The sequence below is a fragment of the Aspergillus aculeatinus genome (genome assembly GCF_003184765.1).
Source record: "Aspergillus aculeatinus CBS 121060 unplaced genomic scaffold BO66scaffold_28, whole genome shotgun sequence".
Taxonomy (NCBI): domain Eukaryota; kingdom Fungi; phylum Ascomycota; class Eurotiomycetes; order Eurotiales; family Aspergillaceae; genus Aspergillus; species Aspergillus aculeatinus.
In genome coordinates, this window is record NW_020291497.1 from 442,705 (window position 1) to 470,071 (window position 27,367).

General features: G+C 57.0%; 12 protein-coding genes across 12 annotated transcripts; 7 read left to right on the top strand and 5 right to left on the bottom strand.

Moving 5' to 3' along the window:
- Positions 1-435: 435 nt before the first annotated feature.
- BO66DRAFT_453119 (S-adenosyl-L-methionine-dependent methyltransferase) lies at positions 436-2,142 on the bottom strand (the record flags this gene model as incomplete). Its single annotated transcript, XM_025651977.1, has 3 exons — positions 1,688-2,142; positions 1,381-1,631; positions 436-1,285 (listed from the first exon to the last, which is right to left on the bottom strand). Exons 1-3 carry the CDS (start codon positions 1,955-1,957, stop codon positions 436-438), a joined length of 1,371 nt encoding a protein of 456 aa, XP_025503352.1. The 5' UTR covers positions 1,958-2,142.
- Positions 2,143-2,535: 393 nt separating this feature from the next.
- Positions 2,536-4,086, bottom strand: BO66DRAFT_375671 (FAD binding domain-containing protein; the record flags this gene model as incomplete). Its single annotated transcript, XM_025645663.1, has 3 exons — positions 3,908-4,086; positions 3,013-3,833; positions 2,536-2,932 (listed from the first exon to the last, which is right to left on the bottom strand). The coding sequence occupies exons 1-3, from the start codon at positions 4,028-4,030 to the stop codon at positions 2,536-2,538; spliced, it is 1,341 nt and encodes a 446-aa protein (XP_025503353.1). The 5' UTR covers positions 4,031-4,086.
- A 1,496-nt stretch (positions 4,087-5,582) lies between these two features.
- BO66DRAFT_102153 (GFA family protein) lies at positions 5,583-6,642 on the top strand. The gene is made up of 5 exons (XM_025641769.1): positions 5,583-5,849; positions 5,924-5,952; positions 6,040-6,149; positions 6,240-6,265; positions 6,320-6,642. The coding sequence occupies exons 1-5, from the start codon at positions 5,767-5,769 to the stop codon at positions 6,450-6,452; spliced, it is 381 nt and encodes a 126-aa protein (XP_025503354.1). The 5' UTR covers positions 5,583-5,766; the 3' UTR covers positions 6,453-6,642.
- Positions 6,643-6,717: 75 nt separating this feature from the next.
- Positions 6,718-8,060, top strand: BO66DRAFT_392448 (DUF202 domain-containing protein). The gene is made up of 3 exons (XM_025647515.1): positions 6,718-7,214; positions 7,443-7,726; positions 7,785-8,060. Exons 1-3 carry the CDS (start codon positions 6,833-6,835, stop codon positions 7,848-7,850), a joined length of 732 nt encoding a protein of 243 aa, XP_025503355.1. The 5' UTR covers positions 6,718-6,832; the 3' UTR covers positions 7,851-8,060.
- Positions 8,061-8,548: 488 nt separating this feature from the next.
- On the top strand, positions 8,549-11,345 carry BO66DRAFT_472017 (putative DNA mismatch repair protein). Its single transcript, XM_025652916.1, has 3 exons — positions 8,549-9,022; positions 9,078-9,460; positions 9,509-11,345. Exons 1-3 carry the CDS (start codon positions 8,616-8,618, stop codon positions 11,287-11,289), a joined length of 2,571 nt encoding a protein of 856 aa, XP_025503356.1. The 5' UTR covers positions 8,549-8,615; the 3' UTR covers positions 11,290-11,345.
- Positions 11,346-11,660: 315 nt separating this feature from the next.
- Positions 11,661-12,898, top strand: BO66DRAFT_392451 (DUF1295 domain protein). The gene is made up of 2 exons (XM_025647516.1): positions 11,661-12,367; positions 12,474-12,898. The coding sequence occupies exons 1-2, from the start codon at positions 11,676-11,678 to the stop codon at positions 12,799-12,801; spliced, it is 1,020 nt and encodes a 339-aa protein (XP_025503357.1). The 5' UTR covers positions 11,661-11,675; the 3' UTR covers positions 12,802-12,898.
- Positions 12,899-12,962: 64 nt separating this feature from the next.
- Positions 12,963-14,476, bottom strand: BO66DRAFT_351208 (D-isomer specific 2-hydroxyacid dehydrogenase family protein; the record flags this gene model as incomplete). The annotated part of the gene is made up of 4 exons (XM_025644737.1): positions 14,133-14,476; positions 13,981-14,047; positions 13,626-13,909; positions 12,963-13,537 (listed from the first exon to the last, which is right to left on the bottom strand). The coding sequence occupies exons 1-4, from the start codon at positions 14,323-14,325 to the stop codon at positions 12,963-12,965; spliced, it is 1,119 nt and encodes a 372-aa protein (XP_025503358.1). The 5' UTR covers positions 14,326-14,476.
- A 1,553-nt stretch (positions 14,477-16,029) lies between these two features.
- Positions 16,030-16,674, top strand: BO66DRAFT_287212 (uncharacterized protein; the record flags this gene model as incomplete). Its single annotated transcript, XM_025643139.1, has 1 exon — positions 16,030-16,674. A coding segment is annotated over one exon (645 nt), but the record flags the coding sequence as incomplete, so codon positions are not given.
- A 590-nt stretch (positions 16,675-17,264) lies between these two features.
- BO66DRAFT_285383 (GNAT family N-acetyltransferase) lies at positions 17,265-18,302 on the top strand (the record flags this gene model as incomplete). Its single annotated transcript, XM_025643123.1, has 3 exons — positions 17,265-17,513; positions 17,784-18,024; positions 18,121-18,302. Coding segments are annotated over 3 exons (672 nt in total), but the record flags the coding sequence as incomplete, so codon positions are not given.
- A 369-nt stretch (positions 18,303-18,671) lies between these two features.
- BO66DRAFT_402183 (MFS general substrate transporter) lies at positions 18,672-20,482 on the bottom strand (the record flags this gene model as incomplete). Its single annotated transcript, XM_025648806.1, has 3 exons — positions 18,672-19,683; positions 19,731-20,128; positions 20,183-20,482. The coding sequence occupies 3 exons, from the start codon at positions 20,480-20,482 to the stop codon at positions 18,672-18,674; spliced, it is 1,710 nt and encodes a 569-aa protein (XP_025503361.1).
- A 1,012-nt stretch (positions 20,483-21,494) lies between these two features.
- On the top strand, positions 21,495-22,984 carry BO66DRAFT_420963 (nucleoside-diphosphate-sugar epimerase; the record flags this gene model as incomplete). The annotated part of the gene is made up of 4 exons (XM_025649921.1): positions 21,495-21,613; positions 21,683-21,888; positions 22,036-22,350; positions 22,464-22,984. Exons 1-4 carry the CDS (start codon positions 21,504-21,506, stop codon positions 22,982-22,984), a joined length of 1,152 nt encoding a protein of 383 aa, XP_025503362.1. The 5' UTR covers positions 21,495-21,503.
- A 118-nt stretch (positions 22,985-23,102) lies between these two features.
- Positions 23,103-27,335, bottom strand: BO66DRAFT_472024 (putative serine/threonine protein kinase). Its single transcript, XM_025652917.1, has 5 exons — positions 27,235-27,335; positions 26,557-27,051; positions 26,059-26,501; positions 23,915-26,009; positions 23,103-23,861 (listed from the first exon to the last, which is right to left on the bottom strand). The coding sequence occupies exons 2-5, from the start codon at positions 26,869-26,871 to the stop codon at positions 23,307-23,309; spliced, it is 3,408 nt and encodes a 1,135-aa protein (XP_025503363.1). The 5' UTR covers positions 26,872-27,051; positions 27,235-27,335; the 3' UTR covers positions 23,103-23,306.
- Positions 27,336-27,367: the final 32 nt, after the last annotated feature.

Sequence of the window (27,367 nt, forward strand, 5' to 3'; positions counted from 1 at the left end):
TCTTTGGGACAGAAATACGGGTCTCAGAGAACACAGATGTTTTTAAGGCTGGAGAAATTATGTCTGTGTTACCATGATAATCGTAACGGCCAAGTCGCATTAAGTTGTGTAACTTAGCGACAAATGCTAAGCTTCGGGAAATCCGTTCCATTTCAATCCAACAGGATGCGATGCATCCTCCGCCGTGCTCGGCAGGGGCCCTTTTCTTCCTTCGGGTGGAGGACCGTAAGGTATGGATACAGTGAGTGTATAATTGACTTATGAATTAGTTGAAATGTGTACAGTACTGTATCAATGGAACATCCAGGCACAGGAAATGGCCCACTTCCTTCGTACTCATCATTAGTACTACTGTACTACTGTACATATACGAGTAGATACACTATACAGTACAGTCAGCTGAACCACAATCCTAAATACACTAATTACAGTACACTATACATCCCCCTCAGCCAACCGCTCCAGCACCATCACACTATGCCCCCCCTCGGTCACATACGGCACGACCTCGACCAGCGCCAGCCCCGCCGCCCGGAACAGCCGGGTCCAGTGCGCCAGCGTGCGCTCCTGCGCCGCCAGGCACGCCAGCAGGGTGATGTCCATATCCACCACGGCGGGACCCGCCCCGCGCGCCGGGCAGACGATCTCGTCCACCAGCACCACCGACCCGGCCCCCATCGCCGCCCGCTGCAGCCCCAGCAGCCGCACGCACTGCTCGTCCGGGTAGTCATGCAGCACGTTGCGCAGATAGTAGAACCCCGCCCCGACCACCGGCTGCGGCGTCCAGAAGTCGTGCGCCCGCCGCTCGAACCCGGCGTGCGGCAGCGCCTGGGCCACCACGGGCGCGAGGTCCTCCAGCACCACGCGCCCGTGCAATTGGGGCAGCCGCTTCAGCAGCTCCACGCACTGGTGGCCGACGCCGCCCCCAATGTCCACGAAGACGGGGGGTGGTGGGAGGGACGGTGATGCCGATGTTGCTACCAAGTTGGTGGCGGTGGGGGTAGTGGGGGCCGTGGTTTTGGCGGCAGTGGCAGAAGTAAGCAATCGTTCCAGCGGGAACACGTCTAGCCAGATGGGCTGCCCGACGCGCTGGGCGCTCATCCACAGGCTGAATTCCTCGAACAGCCGTGGTGGGGCGCTGCCGCCCATAAACCAGGCGAAGACCGTCTGGTCGGTCTGGTGGGCCTGCTGGAATGCTGTGCGCTCCCGGTCGGAGGGGTTTTGATAATTGGCGGCGGCGAGGAAGGCCGGAAGGGCCGCCCAGGCGGGCAGTTGGACCTCGAAACTGTGACAATTAGATTAGTCGTGCGTCGTGCGTCGTGCGTCGTGAGTCGTGAGTCGTGCTGAGACGAGAGAACGGGACGGGGGCTCTGAACTGACTGGTGCTTGATCCCCGCTGCAAACCCCGGCACGGTGAGGGCCTGGGTCGCTGGGGTGGCCTGGAACCGGTCGACTCCGGTTTCGGCGAGCAGGTGGAAGGCGGCCAGATAGCGGAGGATACGCGCGATCAGCACAGGGTCCGCTCCGGTGGCCTGGGTCAGCTCCACCAGGCTCATTGACTCTCCTCTCGAGACGAGGATCTCGAAGAGGTTCAGATCGATCCCGACTTTGGTCATCGTCAGTTGCAATGGCTGTTTTTGTGTCAGAGTAACGCTACTGAAAATGATTCTGAGCGGGCAGCACCCACTGCGAAAGAAAGTCGGTGGACGGTCTCCAAGGGTCGCTCAACTGCCACCAGGGCCTGCGACAGCGCACGGGACAGTTGCCGGCGAAGATCATCGTCCTCAGGTACTTGTTGGCGTAACGCCGCGAGACTGGCGAGGAGAGCCTGTGTTTCGGTGGCAGACACGGCGGGATCCTCAGGCACCTGTTGGCTTACCGCCGTGAGGCGGGTCAGGAGCGTCTGTGTTTCGGTCGTAGCCATGGTTTGCATTGTTGCTAGGGATGAATGTGCCATGTGGTGCAATCTCTGTTGCCTTAATATACGCCAGGGGGGCTATGTGCACACATGACCGAGTTGACATGTGTGAGCAGTGCCATGAATCCCTGCCCTCAAACCACACACCTATATCAATCCTTCGTGAAGTGTGATCTCGACTGGGCGTATCGTCATCGCCGCATGTATACGACAGGCTGGTGAGACCCGAGGTCTTGCCGTATTCTCCGCAAGTTTCCTGCAGCCTGTTCTTCGGCCGTTATTAGCGTCGCGTGGCATAGGAGCTAGCAGCTAGCTAGTCCAATGCACCGAGCACGAAGATAACATGACAGCCCATCAGCATGGATGCTCGAGTGGTAGTGCATGGGGCCATTCGCTCAGACCAGCTGGCACCCATTTCTGGCCCCAGAAAACGGCCGAAGATAAGTCCTTCTATCAGACGGCGTTGGTCAAGATATCACAAACCCCAAGTCTTACTGTGTCAATCTATTATCCTTTCTCTGGTCTACAAAGTCTCGTAATCCCGTCTCAAGCAAGGAACAAACAGGAATCACAAACAAATGGCTATTCATAGTACTCGAACCATAATCATACAGCATCTACTCCCGGCCCTCCCGGTTCAACTTCCACGTCCCGCGAGTCATGGGAAACTGGCCCCTCGCGAATTTCCGCCACGCCTCGCGCGCCGCCTCGAACGCATCGTAGCCAAACATCCACCGCGTGAGGGCGGGATCCGCCAGGACGTTCGGATATCCGTCGTAGGGGTCGTGTTCGTGCTCCCGCAGCTGGCGGTCCCGCTCGCGCTGCTGGGGCCCATCCGGCAGGGACCAGATGTCGCGCGCCATGCCGACGCGGCGGCGCATCTCCCGCGCCCGGGGCTGGCGGATGGCCTCGAAGATGGTCAGGAGATCGGGGATCTGGGCTTTGTCTTGCATCGCGCCGAAGAGGACGCTCAGCGCGGCGGCGTCCTCGAAGGCCAGCGCTGCGCCTTGGGCGCTGCGTGAGATTTGTGGTTAGTCTCCGGGGTTCATTGGCTTGCAGACTCTCAGAGAAGATGAATGGAGTGGTAAACTCACAGATACGGTAAGACTGCGTGCGCAGCGTCCCCCAGCAAGGCGATGTTGCCCGTCTCGCCCGTCCACTGGGACGGCATGTCGGTGTGCAGCAGGGTCCAACGCGCGCAGGTGGTTGTCAGGTCCAACAGACGATGGAACAAGGGATCCCAGCCGGCGAACTCGGCGGCCACCGCCTCCTTGGCGATGGGCTGCGGGGCGAACTGCACAGTGGCATCCGGGGGATGGACGTGGGTGAGGACGATGTTGAGCAGGCGGCCGCGCTTGAGCGGGTAGGTGAGGGCGTTGCCGCGGGGGCCAACCCACCAGTTGATGCCGCGGGTGAGCGCGCGCAGCTGCTCGTCGGCCTCCAGAGCCGCCAGGGGCACGGTGGCGCGGAAGACGTGGTCGCCGCTGTCGCGCCAGGGGAACTCGTGGCCCAGCAGCGAGGTGCGCACGCGCGACCGCTCCCCGTCCGCCCCGAGCACCAGGTCCGCCGCCCGCTCGGCCCCGCCGGCGCCGTTGGCCAGCTGCACAAAGGCCTGCTCCGGCGTGCCGCGCACCCCCGTCACCTCCGTCCCCAGCTCGATCACCGCCCCCTCCCGCTGCGCCGCCTCCGCCAGCAGGTGGTGCAGGTCCACCCGGTGCACCACGTAGTAGGGGATCCCGTACGCCTCCACCATGCTCTTCCGGCCCAGCGGCATCGTCGACAGCACCTCCCCGTCGCCCCACGACCGCATCTGGTTCTCCTGCGGACAGATGCAGATCTTCTCCAGCGCATCTTGAAGACCCCATTCGCGGAAGACCCGCCCTGAGTTCGGAGGGACCTTGATCCCCGCTCCTATCTGCATGCATGCAACTATTAGATAGACACTACTTGTGAGGCTGGATGGGGTGGGGCGGGGGAGAAAGAGCATACCTCTCCTAGAGCCGGCGCCTTCTCCAGCACGGTGACCTGATGGCCGGCCCGGCGCAGCCCAATGGCCGTAGCGAGTCCGCCCAGACCGGCGCCGACGATGATTACGGAGATACTGGGGGGCATGATGATGACGGTGAGAGGTGGAAGATAGAAGATCTGTCTGGTTTTCGGGTCAGGAGGCTGCGCTCTCGCTCTATATAGAAGTATGTAATGTACGGAATGGATGGCGTTGTGTCTTTACGAGGCGCAACGGTTCTACTAGTGGGTCCACCTCGAATTCGTTTGAGGAGGCTTACGGTGGTTGTTATCTAGAGCACGGGGGCCAAAACTACTACTCTGTGTTTCTTGGGCTCGTATGACTTTATAGTGTGAAGTCAGCGGGACTGGACGGTATTTCTGCGGCCCAGCTCGGGCTTACTACTCTCTGGGACTGGGACCGCCCTGGGGGTGGCTCTCCGCTTATCCCCGGATTGTACTGTACGTAGTGGTGGAGCGCCATGCGAGTGTGAGCAGATGTTTTCGTCAGACAAGAATACAACAGTTCAGTCCTATGTCACTTCGTTTATCTTGAAGCGGGGGAGAGTAGGTGGAGGCAACAGGCCCCATTATGGGCTAGTTCATCACCATGCTACTCGAGTAGCGTTATACCAACTGTACGTTACCGTCCATGACTTGTCTAGGTTGTTTCCACGCACAGCGATGCTTCTTCCACTGCAATGTACTGTGCCTGAATCGACTGCCCCTCGGTGTTTTCCAGAGTGGGTTAACTTCGCGGGCGCACGTTCAATATTCTCGTTTCTTGGAGCAGGTGTTTTCGGATGCTCCCTTATGCCTTTGTCTTCGATTCTGCATTAGTACAGATTCGTGCTGGGTTATCCCCTATCCCCGACATGTAAGGATAAAGCAGTCTGTTTTGGTGTACCTATCTGCCTTTGGGCGGAAGTCGACCTGCAACTGACAGCGATCGTGGATACATTGGTAGCTGTACTTTCGACGGTACACACTCTCTCTTTGGGACGATTCCAATCTTGCCTACCTTATCTATTCATGCCCTTCTGCTGGAGGACGGTCTCTGGCTACCCTTGGGGTTGTATAGCACGGAGTCTTCTTCAGGCTGCCAACATACTGCCAAGACTAGGAGTTCTGGGTGATTGCTATGGTCAACGCTGCTTCACATTCACAATACTTCGATCATATACAATTCGCTTCTCAAGAGAAAGTCCACACGCTCCAATTGCCGAATCACATGACCATATTTTTACTGAACGGTTAGTCAGCTGTTGCAACTTGGCGGCGGTGATCCATGACGTCACTATGGGCTGGTGTGCGGAACAAATGCCGAACTCCCGCTGCCAGCGACAATATGTGCATTTGGCACAATCGATGTACATGTTGTGTTGTCTTCGGCGCAAACAGTCGCACAGGCTGTCAGATGTTCCCACAGCCATTGCCCGAGTGGAATTGATGAGATTAAGTCTGGGCCGGCGGTGAGACCCACCATCAGAGCATCATTTTGGTTACTCGGTTTTATAGGCATTTCAGAAGAGCAAGCATGGAAGCACATTGAGCGCGGCTCATGGCTCGGCACGAGTCAAAACCCACTGCCGGCCGACCAGCGGAATACACAAGACCTCAAACCTCAGATCACAGAGGCACCCGTGCTTCGACTTGCGCTTATAAATCCTGATCAAGGAAATGAGCCGAAGCAAGGTTGAGGGCAGCCCCCCCACTGGTGCAAGTGAAACAAACCCGTCGCACACACAACAGATAACTCACCGCAGATGGAACCTATAAAGTCTTTTGACTCACTCCACTCTCTCCAGCAGCATTAACGGTCCCGAATTGCAGCAGCCATCAAAATGCCTTACATTGGTCAATGCAATTGTGCGAGCGTGCGCATCACCTTACCCCAACGGCCTGCCAACTCGGTGATATGCCATTGGTAGGTAGCTGTCTATCTAGAGCTCCCCACCGCTGGGATCATTTGTATGTGTATCGCTGACGCGCGCCGGATAGCACGAACTGTAAAAAAGCCGGGGGCGGACGTGAGTTTCTCCCAAAAGCTTAGCTGCCTTGGCGTTTTCGTTCTCTTGCTGCGTGTCCGGTGCTAACTCGGTGCCAACTGCTTCAAGTCTTCTCGGTCAATTACCTCGTTGATGGAAATGACATGACCGTGGAGGATCCCAATGGGGTGAAGAAGGTTTATCAGGACCCGAACACTCGGTCTGGGAATCAGATCTCGGTATGTTGTCGTCACCTGTTCTTTTGTGCGCGTAGGAGAGAGAGGCTGATATGGCTGATGCTGCTGCTGATGCTGATGCGGGGATTGCAGCGTCACTTCTGCTCAAGCTGTGGAAGGTAAGTCGGCCCTTGCGACAGTCAACAAAAACGAGCGATGCTCATCTAAGACAGTCCGTTGTATACGCTCACGCCCGGAAGGCCCGGGAAAGCATTCTTAAAGGCGCCGCTGTTCGAGAGCATTGCTCCTCCGAGTATGGCGGTGTTTGAGGAGAAGCAGGAGGCGTGGGCTAAGGTTCATCTGTGATGATGGTGTGGATGTTGATTGTAGAGGAGTAATTGGGTGCGCAGGTGTAGGGAACCAGAATTGAACCCAGATCTACCGTCTAGGTACTAAGTTAGGTGTTTTGACTGTACGTACCATGGATGAGCGATGGACGATAAGAGGGGAAAATCCCAGATAAGAAACCCGGCCTTTGCCAAAACGCGGGGGATCGGAGGGAAGGCCAGGGTGGGTGACACATCATCCATCAATCATCATCGTCCTTCCCACCGCATTCGCCGACTCCCCCCGACCGACCGGGGAAGAGTTTCGTCGTGGCCAGATCATGCAGAACCTTTCTCGCCCACACAACCCTTGCTGAATTCTAGGAAATGTCGTACAGATCCCTTTAGACTTCGTTCCCAATGGCTGAAGTACGCGAACATCATGCCGAAGACGACCGTTTCAACACAGTGGGAGGTCGGGACGAAAATCCCAATCCCCCAACTGAAACAGCGGTCAACACCGCCGAACACCGTCGCGAGAGCCATAGCGACGACGACAGCGACCGCGATGCATTCGAACTGCGCAACGTTTCGACGCAAGACGTAGACGAGGCCGGCTTTTCCACCGATTCGATCTCCTCCGGCGAATACCGCGTCAGGACGCTCCGAACGGTCTCCCAGGCCACCACTCAGACTCAGCGCAGTCGGGAGTCACGCAAGGGGGCCTGGGGGCGTCTCGAACGCTTCTGGACGCGAAACGTGGTGCTGACCGTGCCACAACGGAGTAATCGGGACCATTTCGGTGAGACGCACTCTTCCTCATTCTTTTCGGTATAGTTGTCTGGGATGATTGCATTTATATGGAGTACCTACTCGTATTCAATGATCGCCGCGCTAAAATGACGGAATCCCACATGGCGATTGCACCACCTCAACCCACGCTCCAGCGAATCGCCCACCACCATCGGTCGATTGTTTAAGTAAACAATATCTCATATGCACACAAAACTAACCTGGAGTTCTATACCAGCATTGGAACGAACTTTCTTGGCATACATCCGCACCTCCGTCATGGTCGCCATGCAGGGCGTGCTGATCGCGCAATTGTTCCGCCTCCAGCACATGGCCTCCCCAGATCTGGCGCTGGGGTTCTACGAGGTGGGCGTGCCGCTCTCCGTGACCTGCTACGGGGCGGCCATTATCATCGCCTCGCTGGGCGCGTACCGCTTCTGGAAGCAGCAGAATATGGTGGCCTTGGGCACGGTTTACGCGGGGGGCTGGGAGCTGAATCTGATCGGGATACTGATCGGCTTGGTGAGCCTTCCTCAATGTTCGGCAGATTGCGGTTCTGATATGGCCTTGTGAAATTTAGATCATCCTGACGACTTTTATTGTATCGATCGTTATTACGGTGCAGCTGGACAACCTCAATGACTGATGTTTGACGTTGTCTCTGCTGGCAGGTCGCTTTCATGATCACAAGCGTCTGCGCCATATTCACGACTTTCTGTTCTATAGCCACAATAAAGGTGTTTGTTATTGTTGATAATTTGGGCACAAGACGTCGGATCCTAGCAAAGAATACGGATGCTCGGATTGATCAATATACCTGGTTTCCGGATTGTGTAAGATCTTTTGAAGAGTCGTGGCTCATATGCGCTTATTGCCACTCGACAAGATGAAGAGTGAAAGACTTTGAGCTGAGAATCTTTCTCTGATGACCCCGTATCGTATACTCCCTTCCTTTTGACGAGACAGAGCCGATGGCTGTAACGGATTTGCGAATCCACAGCTTTGGATCTCCCATCTCGGGCCGCGAATCTCGATTTTGCCAGTTACTTCCACTTACTTAGTACACTTACTACGAAGAACTGCCGCTCAACACTGTAGTTATGGGTCAAGGCATGGAGAAAAGCACTGTGAAGAGGACACAACCCACGGGCTTCGTGGCATGCTCGGCGAGCAGAGCTTTGGGTGACTGACTAAGCGAATCTGACCCGATGGGGATTAGTGTGCGTGGAGATACGATACCGAGCATCTTCTGTTCGCCTTTTCAGGAACAACTTGGAACAAACAATATACCATTGCAGCAACCGCATCAAGAGCATCTTATCTTCTATATACCTTGCATCTGTTCAACCACACCCATATACTCTAAACACCTTACCAGCATGACCTCTTAACTTGTTTGAGTACAAGAGAAATGCCAATTGCGGCGCTTCCTCCAACAACCGCACGGGCGATCGGCTCGGCGTCCGTCATCTCCGACGCCTGCTCAATTGTTAAGGAGCTGTTGGACAACGCCCTCGACGCCTCAGCCACTTCTGTAACAATCGAGATCTCGCAGAACACTGTTGATGTGGTGCAAGTCAAAGACAACGGGACCGGCATCCCAAGCGAAGACCACCCATTCGTGTGCAGACGCGCCTTCACCAGTAAGATCCAGACCGTGGAAGATCTCCGGCATGTCGGAGGAACATGGCTGGGCTTCCGCGGCGAAGCGCTCGCCAGTGCTGCCGAAGTCTCCAGCAGCGTGGTCGTAACAACCAGAGTCGAGAACGAGTCGGTCGGCCACGTGCTCAAGTATGGTCGAGACGGGGAACTGATCAGGTAAGTACGTTGTCCAAGTTCGTCATGCCAGGAATACTGAAAATCCGCCCGGCAGTACGCAGCGCGCGGCGCACCCAGTGGGAACAACCGTTCGCATCGCGGATCTCTTCAAGCACATACCCGTGCGACGGCAGACGGCCTCGAAGAACGCCGCCAAGACGCTGGTCCGCCTCAAGAAGCTGGTCCAGGCCTATGCCTTGGCGCAGCCGGCGAAGCGGCTGTCCTTCAGAGTACTGAGGGCGAAGAACGAGGGCAACAACTGGATGTACGCGCCAGGCAAGGATGCGACTCTCTCGGACGCCGCCTTCAAGGTGGTGGGTAAGGACGTTGCCTCGAACTGTGTTGTGAGGGAACGGGGAGATGATCCTCCCGCTGGCATGGAGAAAGAGACCGGACGGCACTATCACTTGACCGCGCTTCTCCCGGACCCAGAGCTTGGTATGTGTTCCGTAGACTTTATTCGGAGTTTTGACTGACTATTGTCAGATGTTGCGCGAACCAGCAACTCGGGCCAGTACATCAGCATTGATGGTAGACCGCTGTCGGCTGCGAGAGGTCTCGGCCAAGACATTGCGAAATTGTTCAAGTCTTATATAAAACACGCAGCGAATTGTCAGCAGGGCTCATCGAACACTACCGACCCGTTCCTGTGCCTACATATTCGCTGTCAGGAAGCGACGTATGATGTCAACATCGAGCCTGCGAAGGATGATGTCTTGCTTGAAGACCCGCAGGAGCTGCTTTCCGCCGTGGAGGACTTGCTTCGCGGCATCTACGGAGGACAAACTGAATCCACCGAGCAGCCACGCTCTTTGCAGAAGGGAAAAGCGCCGGTCAGAGAGTCGAATGGGTTTGACTTGCTTTTGGCTCGCAAGGACCCAATGGAGGCTACGCAGAGTACAACAACGAGCAGTCACCCGCCGGGGTTCATGTCAGCACATTCAATGCTGAAGGCCACGCCACCGTCTACCGATGCATCCCATACGTCCGATCTGAACAAAATGAGACGGAAGCGTCTGGAAGCGCTGAACCCATGGTCTTTCACGAAGTTGAATATACCCAGCGGGCCTTCTAGTACCTTGCCACCTACTCAGTCAACCTACGAAGTCGTCGGCGACAATTTTGCAGAGAGTCGCAGAAACTCATTAGAGTCGCGATCTGCTCATTCACCAAAGTCACTTCTTCCGAGTCCGTCCGCATCGAGCACGAGCACGCTGTCCGTCTCTCCGTCACGAGCTCAGATTTCCCCCATTAGACTACAGGCTTCGCGCAGTCCCCAAGAGCACAATACTCACGAAAGTGTGAAGCGTGCAATTCGGGATCGCGACAGAGAGCGTTATGGAAATGGATCGCTTGACACCTGGTTTGGAAAGACTACGCAAGTGGCGATGTCCCGATTGGAGTCCTCAGGGCAGCCGCGCGAGGAACCAGAGGAGCCTTCTGTGGCGAACTTAGCAGCCCAGCGTTTCGAAGCGTCCGATACAACCTTCCAGGAACCACAAAGCCCCGCCGACGATGTACCTGACAGCCCAACTGCGGCGACCGCGATGTCGCAGCCCCTGGATCGCTCCCCATCAGCAACCGAAGATACGGAGATCCAGGGCAATCACCGCGGACTTCCAGTCCTCGAACGATGGTCCTCGAGGCTTCATCAACTGTCCAGGGACAGTCAAAACGAACTTGAGAAAGCACTGGACTTCGAACGCCGGAAGCGCGATGCCATACAGGAGCGGCGTAAACAGCTCCAGAGCAGTCAGGCCACGTCTACCCCTCGCTCACCGCACCTGAACCGATACCTCAATGCGCGAGCTGCTCTCAGCTCCAATCCAGCGATCAGCCATCCTCATGATATGGTCGAGCTGGAGCAGACAAACAGACCCGTGCTGTCTCCACATGATCCGAGGTCATACCTGATACGCTACCGCGCGCAGAACCAGAACGCGACCTCGGACGGGACGTCGAAACCCAAGCGAATCAGCACTAACAAGCTGCCATTTGAGAATATCCCAGAGGAGCACGCACTTTTTGATACGGGTGTGACAGTATCGATAGACGTCTCACGGCTCTTGAAACTAGCTAAAGGAATGAGCCCAGAACCCTTATACACGGATCCCGGGACTAGGAATGACACGCCGAGTATTTTCGCGACCGACTCACCAATCGATCTGTGGACCCAGCGTCTAAATGAATTGATAGGAGCCAGATATAGAGAAGCACAACCGGATGTTCTTCCATTGCATTTCAATTTCTCATCTCCGTCTCAATGATCTAATGATGATCGCCAAGCATACTTATACAGCATCGCCTATACCAGCATTGTCACATACGCATAATTAGCTCATGTTTCACATTTCCTTGCAGCTGGCTGCTTATATTGCGCTATAATTTGCAATAGAAATTATTTCACCTAATTACACATACATACCTGCGAATCAAGCTTGCAAGTTGTACTGCCGAGCTCCAACCCTGGCATTGGCCAATTCGGGACGAGCAAGAAAGTGACAGTACGACGTCATCAGCACGTTACATAATACTGACATCAACAGCCTACCCCAGACTTCATTTATAACCAACTCCCTCCCCCAGATTCACACGACTTCTTTTTTCCCTTCGTTCAGACCAAATCTCTAATACAACCACAACAACCGCGACCATGAATCTCACGGGGTCAGGTTCGCCGCTAGCGCAGGCGGACCGTCTCCGCAGCCCCGGCCTCGCCACGGGCGAGCTGGGCATCCTGCGCTCGACCATCCTCCCCTCGTTCGCGCTGCACACGACCCTCGACCTGGCGGCGTGGGCGGCGTCGCGCGCGACCGACAAAGCCGAGCTCAAGGACTGGAACTGGCCAGCCAGCCAGGTGATCAACGCCTGGTGGAGCGCCGTGGGCCACCAAGTGTTCTACAACAACGTCTCCCCGCAAACGGCGTGGCGCGCCCTCTCGTGGACCGACAAGACCCTCCTGTCGCTCGTGACCGCCTGGGGCACGCGGCTGTTCGCGCGCATCGCCTCGCGCACCCTGCGCCGCGGCGCCGACGACGCGCGTTACGTGCAGCTCAAGAAGCAGAACCCCGTCGGCTTCTGGAAGGAGATGCTCTGGAAGCAGTACCTGCCGGAGGCGGCGCTGCTGACGCTGATCAGCTTGCCCTTCACCCTGCCCTTCCGGCTGACGAGCCCCAGCGTCGCGTTGGACGCGGACGTGCAGGCCGCGCTGCGCGCCTTCGGCGTGGGGCTGTTCGGCGCCGGGTTCGCGCTCGAGGTCCTGGCCGACGGGCAGATGGAGGCGCACCGCGCCGAGAGGCCCGATCTGTGCCGCACCGGCGTGTGGAGCATCGTTAGACATCCCAAGTATGATTCCCTGTTGCCCCCTGCGCCCAGTCCCCAATTTTTGTTTGTATAGATGAGGGGGAGAAAGGTCACCGGCTAACCATTTTTTGTTTTTTTTTTGCGGCAGCTACCTCGGCGACACCCTCGTGCACCTGGGCTTCGCCTTCATCAACTGCGCCACCAACTTCAACCCGCTCGTCATCCTGGGCCCCCTGACCAACTACGTGTTCCTGCGCTTCGTCGGCGGCGACAAGATGACCGAGGCCAGCCAGGAGGAGCGCTACAAGACCGAGGACCTGCACAAGTACGACCAGCTCCAGGAGTGGAAGACCAAGAAGAACAGCTTCTGGCCCGGGTTCAAGGAGATCGTCAACCCGTGGACGTGGGCGGTCGTCGGCTCCGGGGTCGTGGGTGTGGTCGTCGAGGAGGGCCTTCGTGGCTTGCTCACGAAATAGGTTTCTTTCTTCTTTCCTCATGCGTGTTTCCTTCGATATACTCTGTACAACGGCAACGATCATGTAATCTATTCTTGATATCTTAATTGAATCACGGGACAAAAATCCTTCACATAACCTCCCCGTTTTGGAACTGGATTTCCGTTAGAAACTGGGAATGTTCAATACCCCTTCCCGCGTTTATACTCATTCAAAATCCCCTCCCCGCGCGCCAGCCGCCCCAGATTCTCCTTCAGGATATCCAACGACCGCGGGATATACTCCAGCCCAGCGCCGCTGATATGCGGGCTGATCTGCACGTTGGGCGCCTCCCACAGCGGATCGTCGGCGGGCAAGGGCTCGGGGTCCGTGACGTCCAGCGCGGCGCCGCCGAGGACGCCCTCGCGCAGCGCGGCCACCAACGCGGTCTGGTCGACGATCCTGCCGCGGGCGATGTTCGTGACGAAGGGTGGACTCGGGGCATGCGCCGCCAGCAGCCGGAACTCGGCCGCGCCCAGCAGATGCGTCGTCTGCGGGGTCAGCGGCAGCGCGACGACGAGGTGGTCCAGCCCCAGCGCCAGGAAGGCGTGGATCGACGCCCGATCCGTGCCGTGGTGCCACGAGACGGGGATCGTGCCCTCGCGGTCCCCCGTGCCGGGCACGATGTACCCCTCGTCGACGCGGGAGGCGGGCGTCGGTCGTGGGGAGGCCGTGTAGGCGTGCACCTGCATGCCGAGGGCGGAGGCGACGCGGCCGACTTTTGCGCCCACAATTAGCTAGCCATCGGCTATATATATACCTCCCGCTAAACCCGGGGGTCTTTTTGTGGAAGGGGGGAAACGTACTCTGCCGCCCGATACTCCCGTACCCCAGAATCCCGACCTTCCGGCCGACCTGGTCGTGGACCCCGCTCATCCACTCCCCGTATTTGCCCCAGTGGTGGCGCTCCTGGCTCTTGTAGATGTTCACGAACCGCCGCGAGGCCACGAGCCAGTTCATGATCACCCACTCGGCGATCGGGGGCCCGTGGATCCCCGAGCTGGACGTCAGTGGGATCGTGGTGGTCTGGACGATCGGGTGCGTCATGATGTGGTCGAGGCCGGCGGAGAAGAAGTGGATGAGCTTGACGCTGTTGCTGACGTTAGTTTTGAGGGTCTTGGGGAATGTCGAAGTGGTAAGGAGAAGGGGACTGTCACGTACTTGGGCACATCTTCGACGTTGGGGAGGTTGCTGAACGTCACGATATGGGTGGCTCTTTGGGCGTATTCTGCGGGGTGGGGGGGGGGTCAGTATTTCGCATAATAAAACTCTCGATCATCGAGAATATCTCTCAAAGAGAATTGCAAGCATACCGCTGGGGATTGGGGCGAAGTTCTCAAGCTTCAGATAGGTGATATCCGCGTGGGCGAACTTGGCCTGGATCTCCTCGAGGAGAGCGGGCGAAAAGTCGCTGGCGTTGGTGATGAGGATCCGGTCTTGGGCTAGAGGTGCGTCTCCCATGGTGAAATGTGAGTGTGAGTGTGAGTGTGAGTGTGTAGTAGACATGAAGGGATTCCGGAAGTGTCGAGCGTCAATGCAAGAGTGGACGTGAGGGGGTTAGATTGCGCCATTGAGTCGGTTTCTGGCGCTTTTTCCCTTTTTCCCTTATCGCCGGCAATTGCGACGATTTCCTTTTCGGGATGCTTGACAGGTCTGGGTGAGTCCCGGGGAGAGGGGGATTACTAAGCGCGGGGAACGGTCGAGATAATCTTTCTCTTATCGCTCGATTGTTCTTGGCTCGCTACTTTGTATCTTCTTTCTCTTGCACTGCTCGGTCGCTCTCACTTACCATCCATGTGCTTTACTCTTGTGAGACTCCGGCCAGCTGGCATCATGGGAGATCTTGGTGTTGCGATGGAGATTAATCTTTCGTTCAGTCACAACTTACAATTGCCGATCGGAGGCGGGTCATCATTTAATCTATTCTTCCAGTGTTGAAACATGCCGTCCCGCCAACTTCCGGTTAACGATGCCACCACAACAAACATGACAGAAGTACGGAGTACGTCGCTTAGAGACTGGTTCATGATCAGTTCACGAAAGTGGGATCGACGGCGGACAGCACACTTCACTCCCTCGAATCATCGAATCGCTTGGACTTCCCATCCTCCAATCTGACAGGCGCCTATCCGTGGTTCACCCGGCTTAGTGCTTGCAGAATGGGGCCGTGAGCTCCAGCCCGCCCCGTGGCTGATCGTTGTCTCGGAGACTCGGACAGTGGCCGTCTCTTTTGGAGTGATCGATACGGCGGCCATGGCCGAAAAATCCTTGCTAGCGCGAAGCCTGCTCCAGACTGTCGAGTCTAGGTCCGTATCGCGAGTCATCTGCCAATTCCCCCCTAACCCCCACAAACTCATTGTGATTCTCGTGTGGTCGACGGGCTAATCAGCTTCGTTCGAGCTACTGCGCTGCAGACTGCGTAACTTCATGACGGCCGCGGCAAGAACACGTTCAGCTCGCCACTATCACACCCTCCTGCAGCGACCAACAAAGCCTTGTCACCCCCAACATTTGAACTCTCCTTCCATCACGAGGTAGCTCACAATTGGGTCAAATTTGCCGAACTGACCGCGCTGAACTCGAAAACCGCACGCAATCCCCTCATTTCGTGCCGAACTGCTGCTTGTCGATCCATGTGGGTCAAGGGTCCAGCCGGCCGCTTAAATTGCCTCGACGCTGCAGGTCTTGGACGCCGTCAAGCACCAATGAAGGGCCAGCCGGCTTCTCTATCTTGCACTGCCATGCGCACGAACACCACGGGAGTAGCGCCATTTGCAGAAAGGGGTGGCGTCCATCAGGTGCGCCGGGCTGGATGTGTAATAATTAAACCTCCCAAGGGGGGATATCCACCCTTCCCCAAAACTCCTTAAATCGGGCCGGTCTCCCCCTCTGGAGCGAGGGCTTTGAAGCTTTTTGTGTTTTTCGGGAGGTTCATCCCGCCCTTTTCCACCCGCCACGATGGCGCAACATCCACGCTCCGGTTTTGTTGGACGGTTTATGAATTTGCTGCCTCGTGCACAACGTGAGCCACATGAGCAGCATCATTTTCCCCCTATGACCTCACCGGGGGTTTTTCCCCCGGCGGCGCCTGGGATGCTGCCGGGCGGAGATTTAGAGGCAATGGGCGCCGCCGCAATGCCACCTCCTGTCCCGCCGCCGCCGTCGCCGCCGCCGCAGCAGCAGCAGCAGCAACCACAACAGCACCACCACCCCTACCACCCACAGCAACAACAACAACCCCGCCAATTGACCATCTCCACCACCGACATTGGATCCCTCATCCCGCCGCAGGACAAATTGCTCGTCTTCCGCGCGTTGACGGGGATCGACAGCATTCCCGCGCTAACGACGCTGCAGCACTACCGCCGCACGGCGCCCAACATCGGCATCTACACGCGCGTCGTCAAGGCGGAGCACTCGGCGGGGCGGCGATACCGGTTCTTTAGTGTCTTGATCAACGTGTGCCTGGGGATCCAGATCGTGGTGGCAGCAGCCCTGACGGCGCTGGGCGCCGCGAGCGGGCCGCACTCGGCGGTGACGGCGTTCGGGGCGATCAACACAATCATGGCGGGGGTGCTCACGTACCTCAAGGGCTCTGGGTTGCCCGACCGGCTGAAACACTACCAGAACGAGTGGCGCAACATCCGCGAGTACATCGAGCAGCGCGAGCGCGAGCTTTGCTTGAGTGGCTGCGAGCTGGACATCCAGCAGGAGATCCACATCATCGAGTACATGTACGAGGGGGTGAAGCGCGAGATCGACCAGACGAAGAGCACGGAGAATCGGGCGGCGCCGCGCGAGGGAGGCCCAAACCGCCGGATGTTCTATCCGCAGCATAGACAGCAACAGCAACAACCGCAGCAGGTGCAGCAGGTGCAGCAGCAACAGCAACAGGGTCCGATGTATCCGTCACCGCAACCACACTCCCCGTATCCCAATGAATCGTATGTAGTGGAGAGGGTTCGGAGTCCGGCGCCGACGGAGGGCAAACCGTGACTGTGACTGTGATTGTGACTGCGACGGTGACTGCTGGCTGCATTACGATGCATAGTATGACTGATAGTAATGACTTGTGCTAATTTGAGTATGCGTTATCTAATCTCTAATCATCTTTCGATCAAAACTGGAACCTAGTGTCAACGGGAATCCCGATCGAGTCTAGAGTCTAGTCACTCGTGATTACCCCGATCCACGGAACTGGTCCCTTGCCGTCGGAGCTGATTCTTGCCTCTGATAGGAGCATCTACTCCGAAGGTTGTAAGCCCAGCACAGAACGGAGTATAGGGTTGTCTGAGCACTTATCACAACACCATCTACTAATAAACACAAAGGAAAGACTGGTGCCTAGCTTCACCTACAAAGAAAGAACTCTCCGAGTCTGAAGTATAAATCCGCGACCAAGCCTCCTCAATCCATCCGAGAAAACCAGACTCCATCCATCCACTCCCAATACAAACTCACCCCTTGACCAACCCACCAACCCACCCAATCCATCACACATGCAGAAATCCGACCAGCCCACCGGCAGCACCATGCATCTCGAAACAGCCACCGAAGCCGACGCCCCCGCCCTCGCCGCCCTGTACTTCACCTGCTTCACCAACGCGGCCCACCGGCGCGTCTTCCCCCCGACCCCGGAGATGCACGCGTGGTGGACCGCCAGCCTCCGCCGGAAGATCGCAAGCGGCCGGAGCGTGGTGCTCAAGATGGTGGATTATGCGGCGGAGCCGCTTCCTGCGGCGATCGGTAGTACCCATGAGGAGAATGGGAGTGGGAGTGGGAGTGGGAGTGAGAGTGATAGCTCCGCAGCCGGAAGTGATAGCGAGAGTGGGAGTTATGCGGCCAGTGATGAAGCTACGCGACCTAGTCCAGCAGCTAGAGATGCGGACGCAAATCCAGGCGTGGAGAAAGAGAGCATGCAAGGGAAAGGGAGAGGCAGAATCGTCGCCTTCGCGGAGTGGGAGCTCCCCTCCGCTTCCTCTTCCTCTTCCCCGGCGCCTGCGCCTGCCTCTTCTACCCCCCTTCAAGGCCTCGAGCAAACCCAGCCTCAACCCCCCGAGACACATACCCACACCCAGGACGCAAAAGACCCCACTCTCCCACCCAACCTCTCCCCCTCCGACAAAGACCTCCTGCTCCGCCTCCGCGCCCAAACCACCCGCCACCGCGAGGAGGATATGCGCGGCGTCGAGGGCGGGTATTATTGTGCGTTCCCCTCCCTCCCATTTCGTTACTATACACGGGAAATGCCCCGGCATACACCTTCTCTGGACGACGAGCTCATGCTAACAGCGACGCTAGACCTCAGCATCCTCGGCACCAATCCCGCATACCGGTCCCAAGGGCTGGGATCCCGGCTGCTGGCGTGGGGGATCGAGCGCGCCCGCGCCGAAGGGAGACAGATCTACCTGTGTGCGTCGCGGGAGGGGCGGCCGCTGTATGTGAAGCGGGGGTTTGTGAGGGTTTCGGAGGGGGAGGTGGTTGTTGAGGAGGGGGGGGAGAGGAATTGGTTTATGGTTTGGCGGGGATAGATTTTATTTTGGGAGTTGGTGTAGATGTGTACGTGCTGTACATCCGATTCGAGGAGAGAGTGGCTATTTGGGCTTGTGAGTGGTTTTGGTATTGGATATGTTCATTGGGATAGACTGCAAGTGTACATACAAAGTGTGGGATATCGGTATCGTGGAGAGGATTTCATGGGGAAGTGGATTACGGAAGGATAAACTGATGCATACAGCACACATACTTCATATTTCATATTTCATATTTCATATTTCATACTTCGTATACCATCCATGCCATCATAGGCTAACGCCCACCCATTTTACTCTTATCCCCTAAGTTTCCCCAGACTAAGCAGCAGCACGACCCTTGGTCTCGGGTACGCCCATCCAAGCCGCACCCATCACCACCCAGATCGCACCGGAGAACCACACCGCCGCGCCGCCGGCAGCACTGCTCTCGAACGTCGTCACGACCGACGCGATCAGCCCGAACAACCCGCACAGGAAACCCATCACACCCAGACCGAAGCCGCGGAAGGGCGCGGCGAACAGCTCCACCGTGTACGTGGTGAGCACGGCCAGGTTAGCAGCCCCCAGGAACGACAGGAGGCATTCGAACGCCAAGAGCGCGTCGCGGGATCGCGACACCGTCGCCAGGAACATGAACAGCCCCGTCAGCACCGCAAGCACGGCCCCCGTGCGCTTGCGTCCGAGACCCTTGGCCTCGATCAGAAAGCCGGCGATGATCGGGCCGGGGATGGCGCAGGTGGCCACGTACAGGTACCGGCTGTACAGATAGTCCGTGGTCACGGTGGTGGCGGTGATCGAGGCCACGCCCTTGGTGATGAGGTACGTGCTGATGTAGGTCTTGTGGAGGATAAAGGTCAGCCCCGTGACGGACCAGAGGAGGCACAGCGCGGCAAGGCCGAGAGGGCCGGCGGATGACAGCAGCGCCTTGAGGCGGGATGGTCGACGCGACCCGGGCGTGCTGGCGTCCACGGTCGAGTCGATGCGCGCGAAGGACGACTCGTCCAGCCAGGTGCGCCGCTTGTTGTAGGCTGCCATGTCCTTGACCAGCTGCGTCGCTTCGGCGTCCCGGCGTTTCGAGAGCAGATATTTGGGCGTCTCGCGGAGGGGAAAGGCGAAGCGGCAGAGGTACAAGAACAGAGTCATGCAGCCGAAGGTCCACCACACGTATCGCCATCCCTTGTTGCTGACATAGTGGCAGGAGCTGCTGCTGCTGCCGCCGCCGCCGCCGCCACCGCTACCGGATCCTGTGGCGCGGGATTGGTGGGAGAGTGCTGTCGCCGTGCTGACCTCGTCGGGACCAGTGCCGCATGTGTACTCCGCGATGAACGCCCTATGCTCGGTTAGACCAGTCTTCAACCCAGACAGGAGCACACTCACCAGCCAACAGCTGACGCCACGAGCTGTCCCAGTCCCCAGAAAGCACCTTGGATGGTGACCAAGAACTGGTGCGAGGCAGGAACCGACTCCAGCAGGATCATCGCATCCACAACTTGGTTTCCAGCCACCGCAAAGCCCACAACGAATCCCACCACACAAAGACCCGTGAAGGCGGGCATTCCGGCTCCCACCAGTCCTCCCATGCCCATGAGGACGACGGTGCTGGTGAAGATCCACTTGCGGCCCAGGAAGTCGGACATCCAGGGCCAGGCCGTCGCACCGGTGGTGATGCCAACAAACAAGCTGATAAACAGGTAAGCCTCCTTGTTGTACGAGTAGAAGAATTGCGCCTCGTTGGCGGCGGACGGGGCGATAATGAAGAACGACATCAGCCAGAACTAAAACGTTAGCACCCCTCACGATTCTCACGTATGGTTCGAGTTCCAACATACACTGTCCAGAAACCATCCGACACTGGTGATCACAAAGAGCAACCACTGGTACAGGCCCATACCCATGTCCAACAAGGCTTGGTTCAAGAGCGCCGCCTTGGCCGCATAAACCGCGTCCGTTCCCGCCTGGGAAGTCGGGGTGTCGATCGTCGATCCGTAGACATTGGTGTGCGGTCTGTCCGAAGGAGACTCCTTGGGGTGAGGCGCTTTCTCGACATCGGCCACCAGAGTGGAGGCAAAGGCACTCTGGGCCTCGATGTTACGCTCACGAGTCACTGGCAGGACCTGTTCCGTCGTCATCTTTGTTGTGTCCAAGTTTGCAACTGGCCAGAAGGACGAGAGAGAGAAAAATGATAGCCGTGGGGAACAGCACCCCGCTTTATGTAGACCTGAGGGGCAGCTGTCGACCGGGGCCGAGCCCGACGAGTCACAGGCTTTCAATATCGAAGCATGCCTTATCTGCGGCCCAGTACGTAAAACTCGGCCGCGGAGATATTTAGCTTGCTGCTCATGGTGACTTTGAGGGATTGGTCAAGGAGTATAGCCCGTTATCGAGGGCAAGCCGAAGCGCCGTGGAGATCCCCAGCCGATTGACCCTTCCTGTGTCCCTCACATTGCATCCAATCTCCAGACGCAGGCAATTTTTAGGAGTAAATACTATTGCCCTGCAGAAACGCACAAATCCTCAGCATTGCCCCCGTCAAGAGGATAAAACTTCATCCCGCGAGCGGAGATCGGACGCAAAAAACGGCCCACACCCCGAGCGGATGGAGCTGGGGTCGGACATAGCCCCAGCTGTCAAATAGGAATCGGGCAGCGAGTGGAGGAGTAGCTGCACGACGGAAACACCATTGGCTGGCGTTGCTTGTCTCTGCTGCCAAGATTCTCTCGATGCTGAGGGTTGCGTTGCCTCGAGGGTCGTGCCATGGTGGTCGAGCAGTGGCCCACAAGCCTTAGATGAGTCCAAAGCTTTAAGTGAGTTAGAGTCCTGAGACCCCTAGCATGAGCACCGTCAGCAAGCATGCCTGTCTTCCTTTTTTGGGGTTCGAGTGGCTGTCAAGTACAGGATCCAAGCAGACAAGAAGAATGAGGAATGAGGATGCATGCACTGCAGATGCAGTGCATTGCGGAATCTAAACACAGTCAGTTTGTCGGCGGTAGCCGCTGTCGGCCGAGATTGCCCGATCAGGCACCAACCCTTTTACACCTGCGGCAAGCCTCAGGCCTCAACCTCAAGATGCATTATTAATCAGCACTGTAGAACAACCATCACGTCATGGGCCTATCATCTCCGCCTGCATACTATATCAAGGCCTCATTCATGCCAAACATAGACTCTCAAACACAACCATCGATTTCCAACCTACATACACATACAAATACACATACCACAAAGCAACCAAAAATGACCCACCTCCCCAAGATCTTCATGCAAGTCCACCACCCACCCCACTCCATTAGTCAAAACCCCCAACTTCAACTAACCAAAACCCCCACCAGCACCGGCGCAACCGGCTACATCGGCGGCGACGCCCTCTACGCCCTCATCCAGAAGCACCCGGAGTATCAATACACGGTGCTAGTCCGCAGCGCCGAGAAAGCCCAGGCCGTGCAGGAGCAATACCCCTCCGCGCGGGTAGTCATCGGCGACCTCGACAACTCCGAGCTGTTAGAGAAGGAGAGCGCCGACGCCGATATTGTTCTCCGTACGTTTGCCTGCCCATCCCCTACCCCCATTCACCTATCTCCGATATCCCCAGCCCAGGGCTCCCGTCTTGCTACGCTATACCTACCGCCGAAAGCCCAGCCCAGCCGACCGATCTTTAAGGATAGCTAACAAGACAGGAAAACAGACACAGCCGACGCCTCGGACCACGCGGGCGCAGCCAAGGCCATCGCCGCGGGCCTGGCCAGGGGCCACACCCCCGCGAAGCCGGGGTACTGGCTGCACACGGGCGGGACGGGGATCCTGACGTACGCGGACACGGACCGGGAGGTGTTCGGCGAGGCCAGCGACAAGGTGTACGACGACTGGGACGGGGTGGACGAGCTGCTGAGCTTGCCGGCGCATGCGTTCCACCGAAACGTGGACGAGATCGTGCTGGAGACGGGGGCGAAACGGGGGGAGGTCGTTCGGACGGCGCTGGTGTGTCCGCCGACCATCTACGGTATGTCCCCACCGGGCCCCACGGGCCCCGGTTCTCGTCCCTTGCACCTTTAGCGTTAGCTCTATCATGATGCGTGTATCTGGGTGGAAACTGCTGTTGACAACACCGAACAGGAAGAGGGAGAGGCCCGTCCTCCCGCCGCGGCCGGCAAGTCTACGAGCTGGCGCGCGTGACGCTCGAGCTCCAAAAAGCGCCCATCATCGGCGCGGGAAAATCCATCTGGAACAATGTGCACGTGCACGACCTCAGCGATCTGTATGTCTTGCTGGTCGAGGCGGCCGTGGCTGACAGAGATGGTCGTCAGCGCGATGGAAGCAACGCCAACGACCGCGAGCGCTGGGGCGCGCGCGCCTACTACCTCGCCGAGAATGGCGAGCATGTCTGGGGGGAGCTGTCGCGGGCGATCGCCAAGTATGCGGCTGAGCTGGGCTTGATCGGGCAGTCGAGGGCGGAGCAGATCAGCTTGGAGGAGGGGAAGAAGTTCGCTGGGTTTGAGTCGCTGAGCTGGGGGCTGAACTCGCGGGGGAGGGCGAGGAGGGCGGCCAAGGTGCTGGGGTGGACGCCTTCGCGGCCGAGTCTGGAGGCGACGCTGCCGGAGATCTTGGAGGATGAGCAGCGCAGGTTGCTGAAGTGAGATTTCTTGTCTCGGTCGATGTGGATAAGGCTGAAGCTGAGAGAGCTCGAGGACTGGTTGAGACGGCGAGCTTCCAGGCATTTTATCTACAATTACCAGGCACACTTGTGGAGCACCGATGATCAAATTTTATATGCTAGTATTATACGCAGCCGAAGCTCCATGTATGCCATAACAGCACCGCTCAGAAAGATAGACTGACCACAGACGCAGACCGGCAAAGAGCCAGTAGGCATGCAAGCCTGAACCCGATGACACAAGGAAAAAAGAAGCGAGTGCAATCATTCGTAAAATCGTTAATGGCAAACGGCCCGGACAAGGCCTATGTTGGTACTCCTAGCATCCGAAGACGCTCCCGTAGCGCTTCGACCTCCTCTTCGACCTCCCCCTCTCCCTTCTTATCCTTCAAGGAGATGGACCGGTACTCTCCATCTCCTCCTGGCGCGCCGACGGTCACCCAAACAAACTTGCTGCCGCTGCTGCCTGCGTGGGCGCGTTCCTGGGAGCCCTCCCAGAAGATTTCAAGCGCACTGAGACCTTCAGAAGATGACGGCCGCCCTCCTAGCCGCCCTTGCTTGATCCAACCCTTCATGACCTCCTTGATGAAGATGATCTTTTGCATGAATAGGTTCGCGTCAAGAACATCGCGGATTCGGTCGTCGGCTGCACTGGCACTACCGCCGTAGGCAATGCTGAGGAACGTGGAAACTTCGTCCGACGCTACAGCCCGTGTGTCAAACCCAGAGGGGTGCATTCTTCCTTTGGCGCTCAGGTACCGCGCAGCCGAAGGTGAGAGATGATAGAAGTCAACCCACGGCGACGAACTTCTCGTGCGCCCTGGAGAAATGACGAGTTTGGTGTGATCGGGGAAGTTGAACTACAAGACAGTTAATCCGCATGGCCTTTCTGACTGAAGTTTAGTGTACTAACCTGAAATGCGCCGTCTCCAAATCCCCAGACGCCCACATTGCCCAGTCGCTGGTAGAATTTGATGAACTGGCCTGGGTTGTCGATGGTCAATTCGTCTTCGACAAGGGTTTCGTCACCATGTCGACCAAGAGACCCAATCATGTACTTGCCAAACTGATCAACCAACTTGACACGTTTGATCTTCTCCGCATCCGCACGCGCACAGTCAATGCCCGAATTGGTGCGGACTTTGATACCAGAACCTGACGAGCCACTGGAAGAACTCTTCACTTCGAATAGTGACGGCGAAATGGACGCTTTCCGAATTCCGCCGCGGCATTCGGAAAAGTTCAGATTACAATTTTCGTAGAATTCTACCGGCTTCCCGTGTCGTGGAATCAGCTGGTCAGCTTCCGGGTATACGTACTGCTCATCCTCCTGGCTACGGGCTTTCCGGCGAATATGTCTTTCGCCGTCCCGTACCACCACGCCACTCGCTTGCTGGCTGTGCTCAGCCTTGAATAGACACCCCACGCTGCCATCGTCCAGCACATAGCCGATTCCGTACCGATTAGTGTAATCGACCCATTTGATGACATACGAGTGAGGCGTTCTGCGCAGCCCTGCCCTCCTTCGTGCTGCAGAGTGCGGTACCATGTTAGCTAGCATGTGTCTCAGGTCGGTATTCACATCTTCGAGCGATGTCCTTGGGAGTATCTCGCAGGGGTCACTCGAGTGAAAGAGAGGATGAGCCCCTAACGTCGATCGTGGCTTGGTACCCGATGAGGTAGTCGCCCTGCTGCTGGAACTGTTGGTCGACTGTGAAGACTGTGTCTCAGAACGCACAAGTTTTCGCTCCCCGGTCGAGCCTTCGCTGGAAGACCCCTTAGGCTCTGACCTTGGCTTTGATGCTTCAGTGGGCTCCGCCTTTGGGGCTGAGCGGAGGGATGATTGGCGTGCTTTCACAGGTTTGCTGTCTGCTGTTGCCGACACCACGCGCTCTTGCACAACCGGCATCGTCTGTGTGCTTTCTTGGCTAGCAGCCTCTAGCCTACGGGACTGTGATCGCGTTTTGCCAATAGTAAGTATGCCGGGACCATTGCTCGACAACGCTTGCGAAGGAATATTTCGATCCAAGTCGCGCAACGAGCTAGAATAGGACGCCGCCACGCCGCGGCGCGCTCGGATAGGGCGTTCAGCCAGTCCACCTGTGGGAATGGGCCCTGTAGCTGCAACGTTAGAGTCGACACCTCTTCCGTCGGAAACAGCCCGTGCTGCTGCGGCTGGAGGTTCGCAGATCGCGGATATTTTCCGGACAGATCCTCTGCCAGTAGCAGCCTGCTGCCGGAGCGTCGCTGCGTGGCTCTGAGACTCCTTCCGTCGCTGCTGCGCAGCGGCCAGTGCTGCTTGAGTGCGGGTAATTGAAGCTGCATTAGCACGTACAGATCCACTGCTTTTCCTGGAAAGCACACTCTCGTCGAATGAGGAACCATCCTTTCGGGCCAAGAGAGCAGATACCGGGTCACTCCAATCTCCATCTGGTACATTGGGGTATTTGTACACAATGTCCTCCGGCAACGGGATGACCGGCTGGAAACCTCTTTCTTCCTCAATTAAACACTCGGCATAAGCGGACTTCGAGCAGTTTCTGCCCACAGCCTTGCGCGCAGAGCCATCCGGTTTCCGGCCCACTCCGCATAGCGTGTAGAACGCGGCTCTACATATGGCATATCGCTGACTTGGGTCATCCACGTGTTCTATATATCCAGAAAGCCTGTCGTCGTACTCCAAACTATAACCCATCATCATGTGATCGCCACGAGGCTCGTCCGGTCTCAACCAGACAGGCCTGTTGAGGCAGCTTCTCGGATCTAGACGTTTCGGTATGCAGCCCTCGTACATGCTGAAGAATGGATGCTCAACCAGGTCATCCGGTTCGGGGCGTTCATCTTCTGACAGATTGAGACACGAGCTCACGAGGGTTTTAGCCTCTTCGGGAATGTGGTTGGCGCACTCGGCCCCCTTGGGCCAGACATATGTCAGGTTTCGAACTTTCTTATAGATCTCTTCTTGCGTTTTAGATTGGAATGGCGGGTAACCTGTAAGCATAGCGAAGCTGCACATACTTAGCCTGAGGTTCGTTCAAGGTAGTTCAGGATACTTACCAGATAACACCCAATGACCAAATATCCACCTTCTGAGTGTGTCCACCCTTGCTCCGATCAAGAACCTCCGGCGCGATATAGTTTGGTGTGCCGCATAGTGTTCTCCTTCGCTTTTCGTCCTTCTCTGATACAATCATAGCCGCGAGGCCAAAGTCGCCGACCTTGATGTCCATGTTCTTGTCCAGAAAGAGGTTCCCCATCTTCAAGTCTCGGTGTGCCACATTGCGCTTGTGCAGATATTTCACTGCACCGCAGAGCTGGATCATGAATCGTCGGACCTCGGGTAAGCTCAAGCATTTTCTCTTCCTAACCATATCCATGACCGATCCATTCGGGCATAATTCCAGGATGACATATATGCAGCTGTCGAAGGCGAAGGCGCGATGGAACTCGACGATATGGGGGTGGCGCATTTTCGAATGGATCTGAAGCTCTGTTCGGAACTGCGCGGCAAGGTCAGTGATCGTTCGACAGCGAAGTGCGCGTCTAGTGCAATACCTTCTCTTGCATCTTCTTCTGGGCCATCTCAGACCGGACTACCTTCATAGCGAAGACGCGGCCATTGCGCAGCAGGGTCCCCTCATAACAAATCGCAAAGCCTCCCTTTCCGAGGAACGCCCCAGTCGAGTATTGCTCTCCATTCTCCTCGGGCTCAACGACTAATGACGGCGGTGGTGGCGCATGGTTCTTCGACGACGAGGATTTCTGAGCGGCAGCGGCAGCGGCAGCGTTTTTATCCAGCACTTTACGCTCCATCGACACCTTTGGTCTGATCACTTGGTTGGTGGATCGCGGTGACAATGCGTCCAACATGTTGCACTCACAAGACGTCGCGTCTTATAGTTGGGTATCAATGCTTGCGACCAGAGACAGACCAGCAGCTTCGGGCAAGTAAGTCGGGCGTAGCGAACATCAGATGGGGCGGTCGAGAGAGTCAAGGAAGGGCGAATGGGACAATAGGGGGATATAATGAACCGATTGATGCCTGAGTATCTTTTTGAGAGGTTAGTAACGTGAAGCGATAAGATGATATGCGCGCGTCGCCACTCGGGGAGCTCCAACGCCGGTCATTGATCGATGGGTCGAGGGACTCTTTCACGGCAGCAACGGGAGCACCACCGACAAGCAGAGCAAGAGGGCAGCAAAGAGACTGGGCCAGCAACAAGACAGACATACCGGGAATCAACAAAATTATGAAACAATGACGCTTAAAAACACAAAGCCATGCATATAACGCCGCACAACCCAAAGAGTTTTTGTGTTTGAGGGAGAGGGCGGGGAGGGGGGGGGAGGGAGAGGTGGGGGCGGT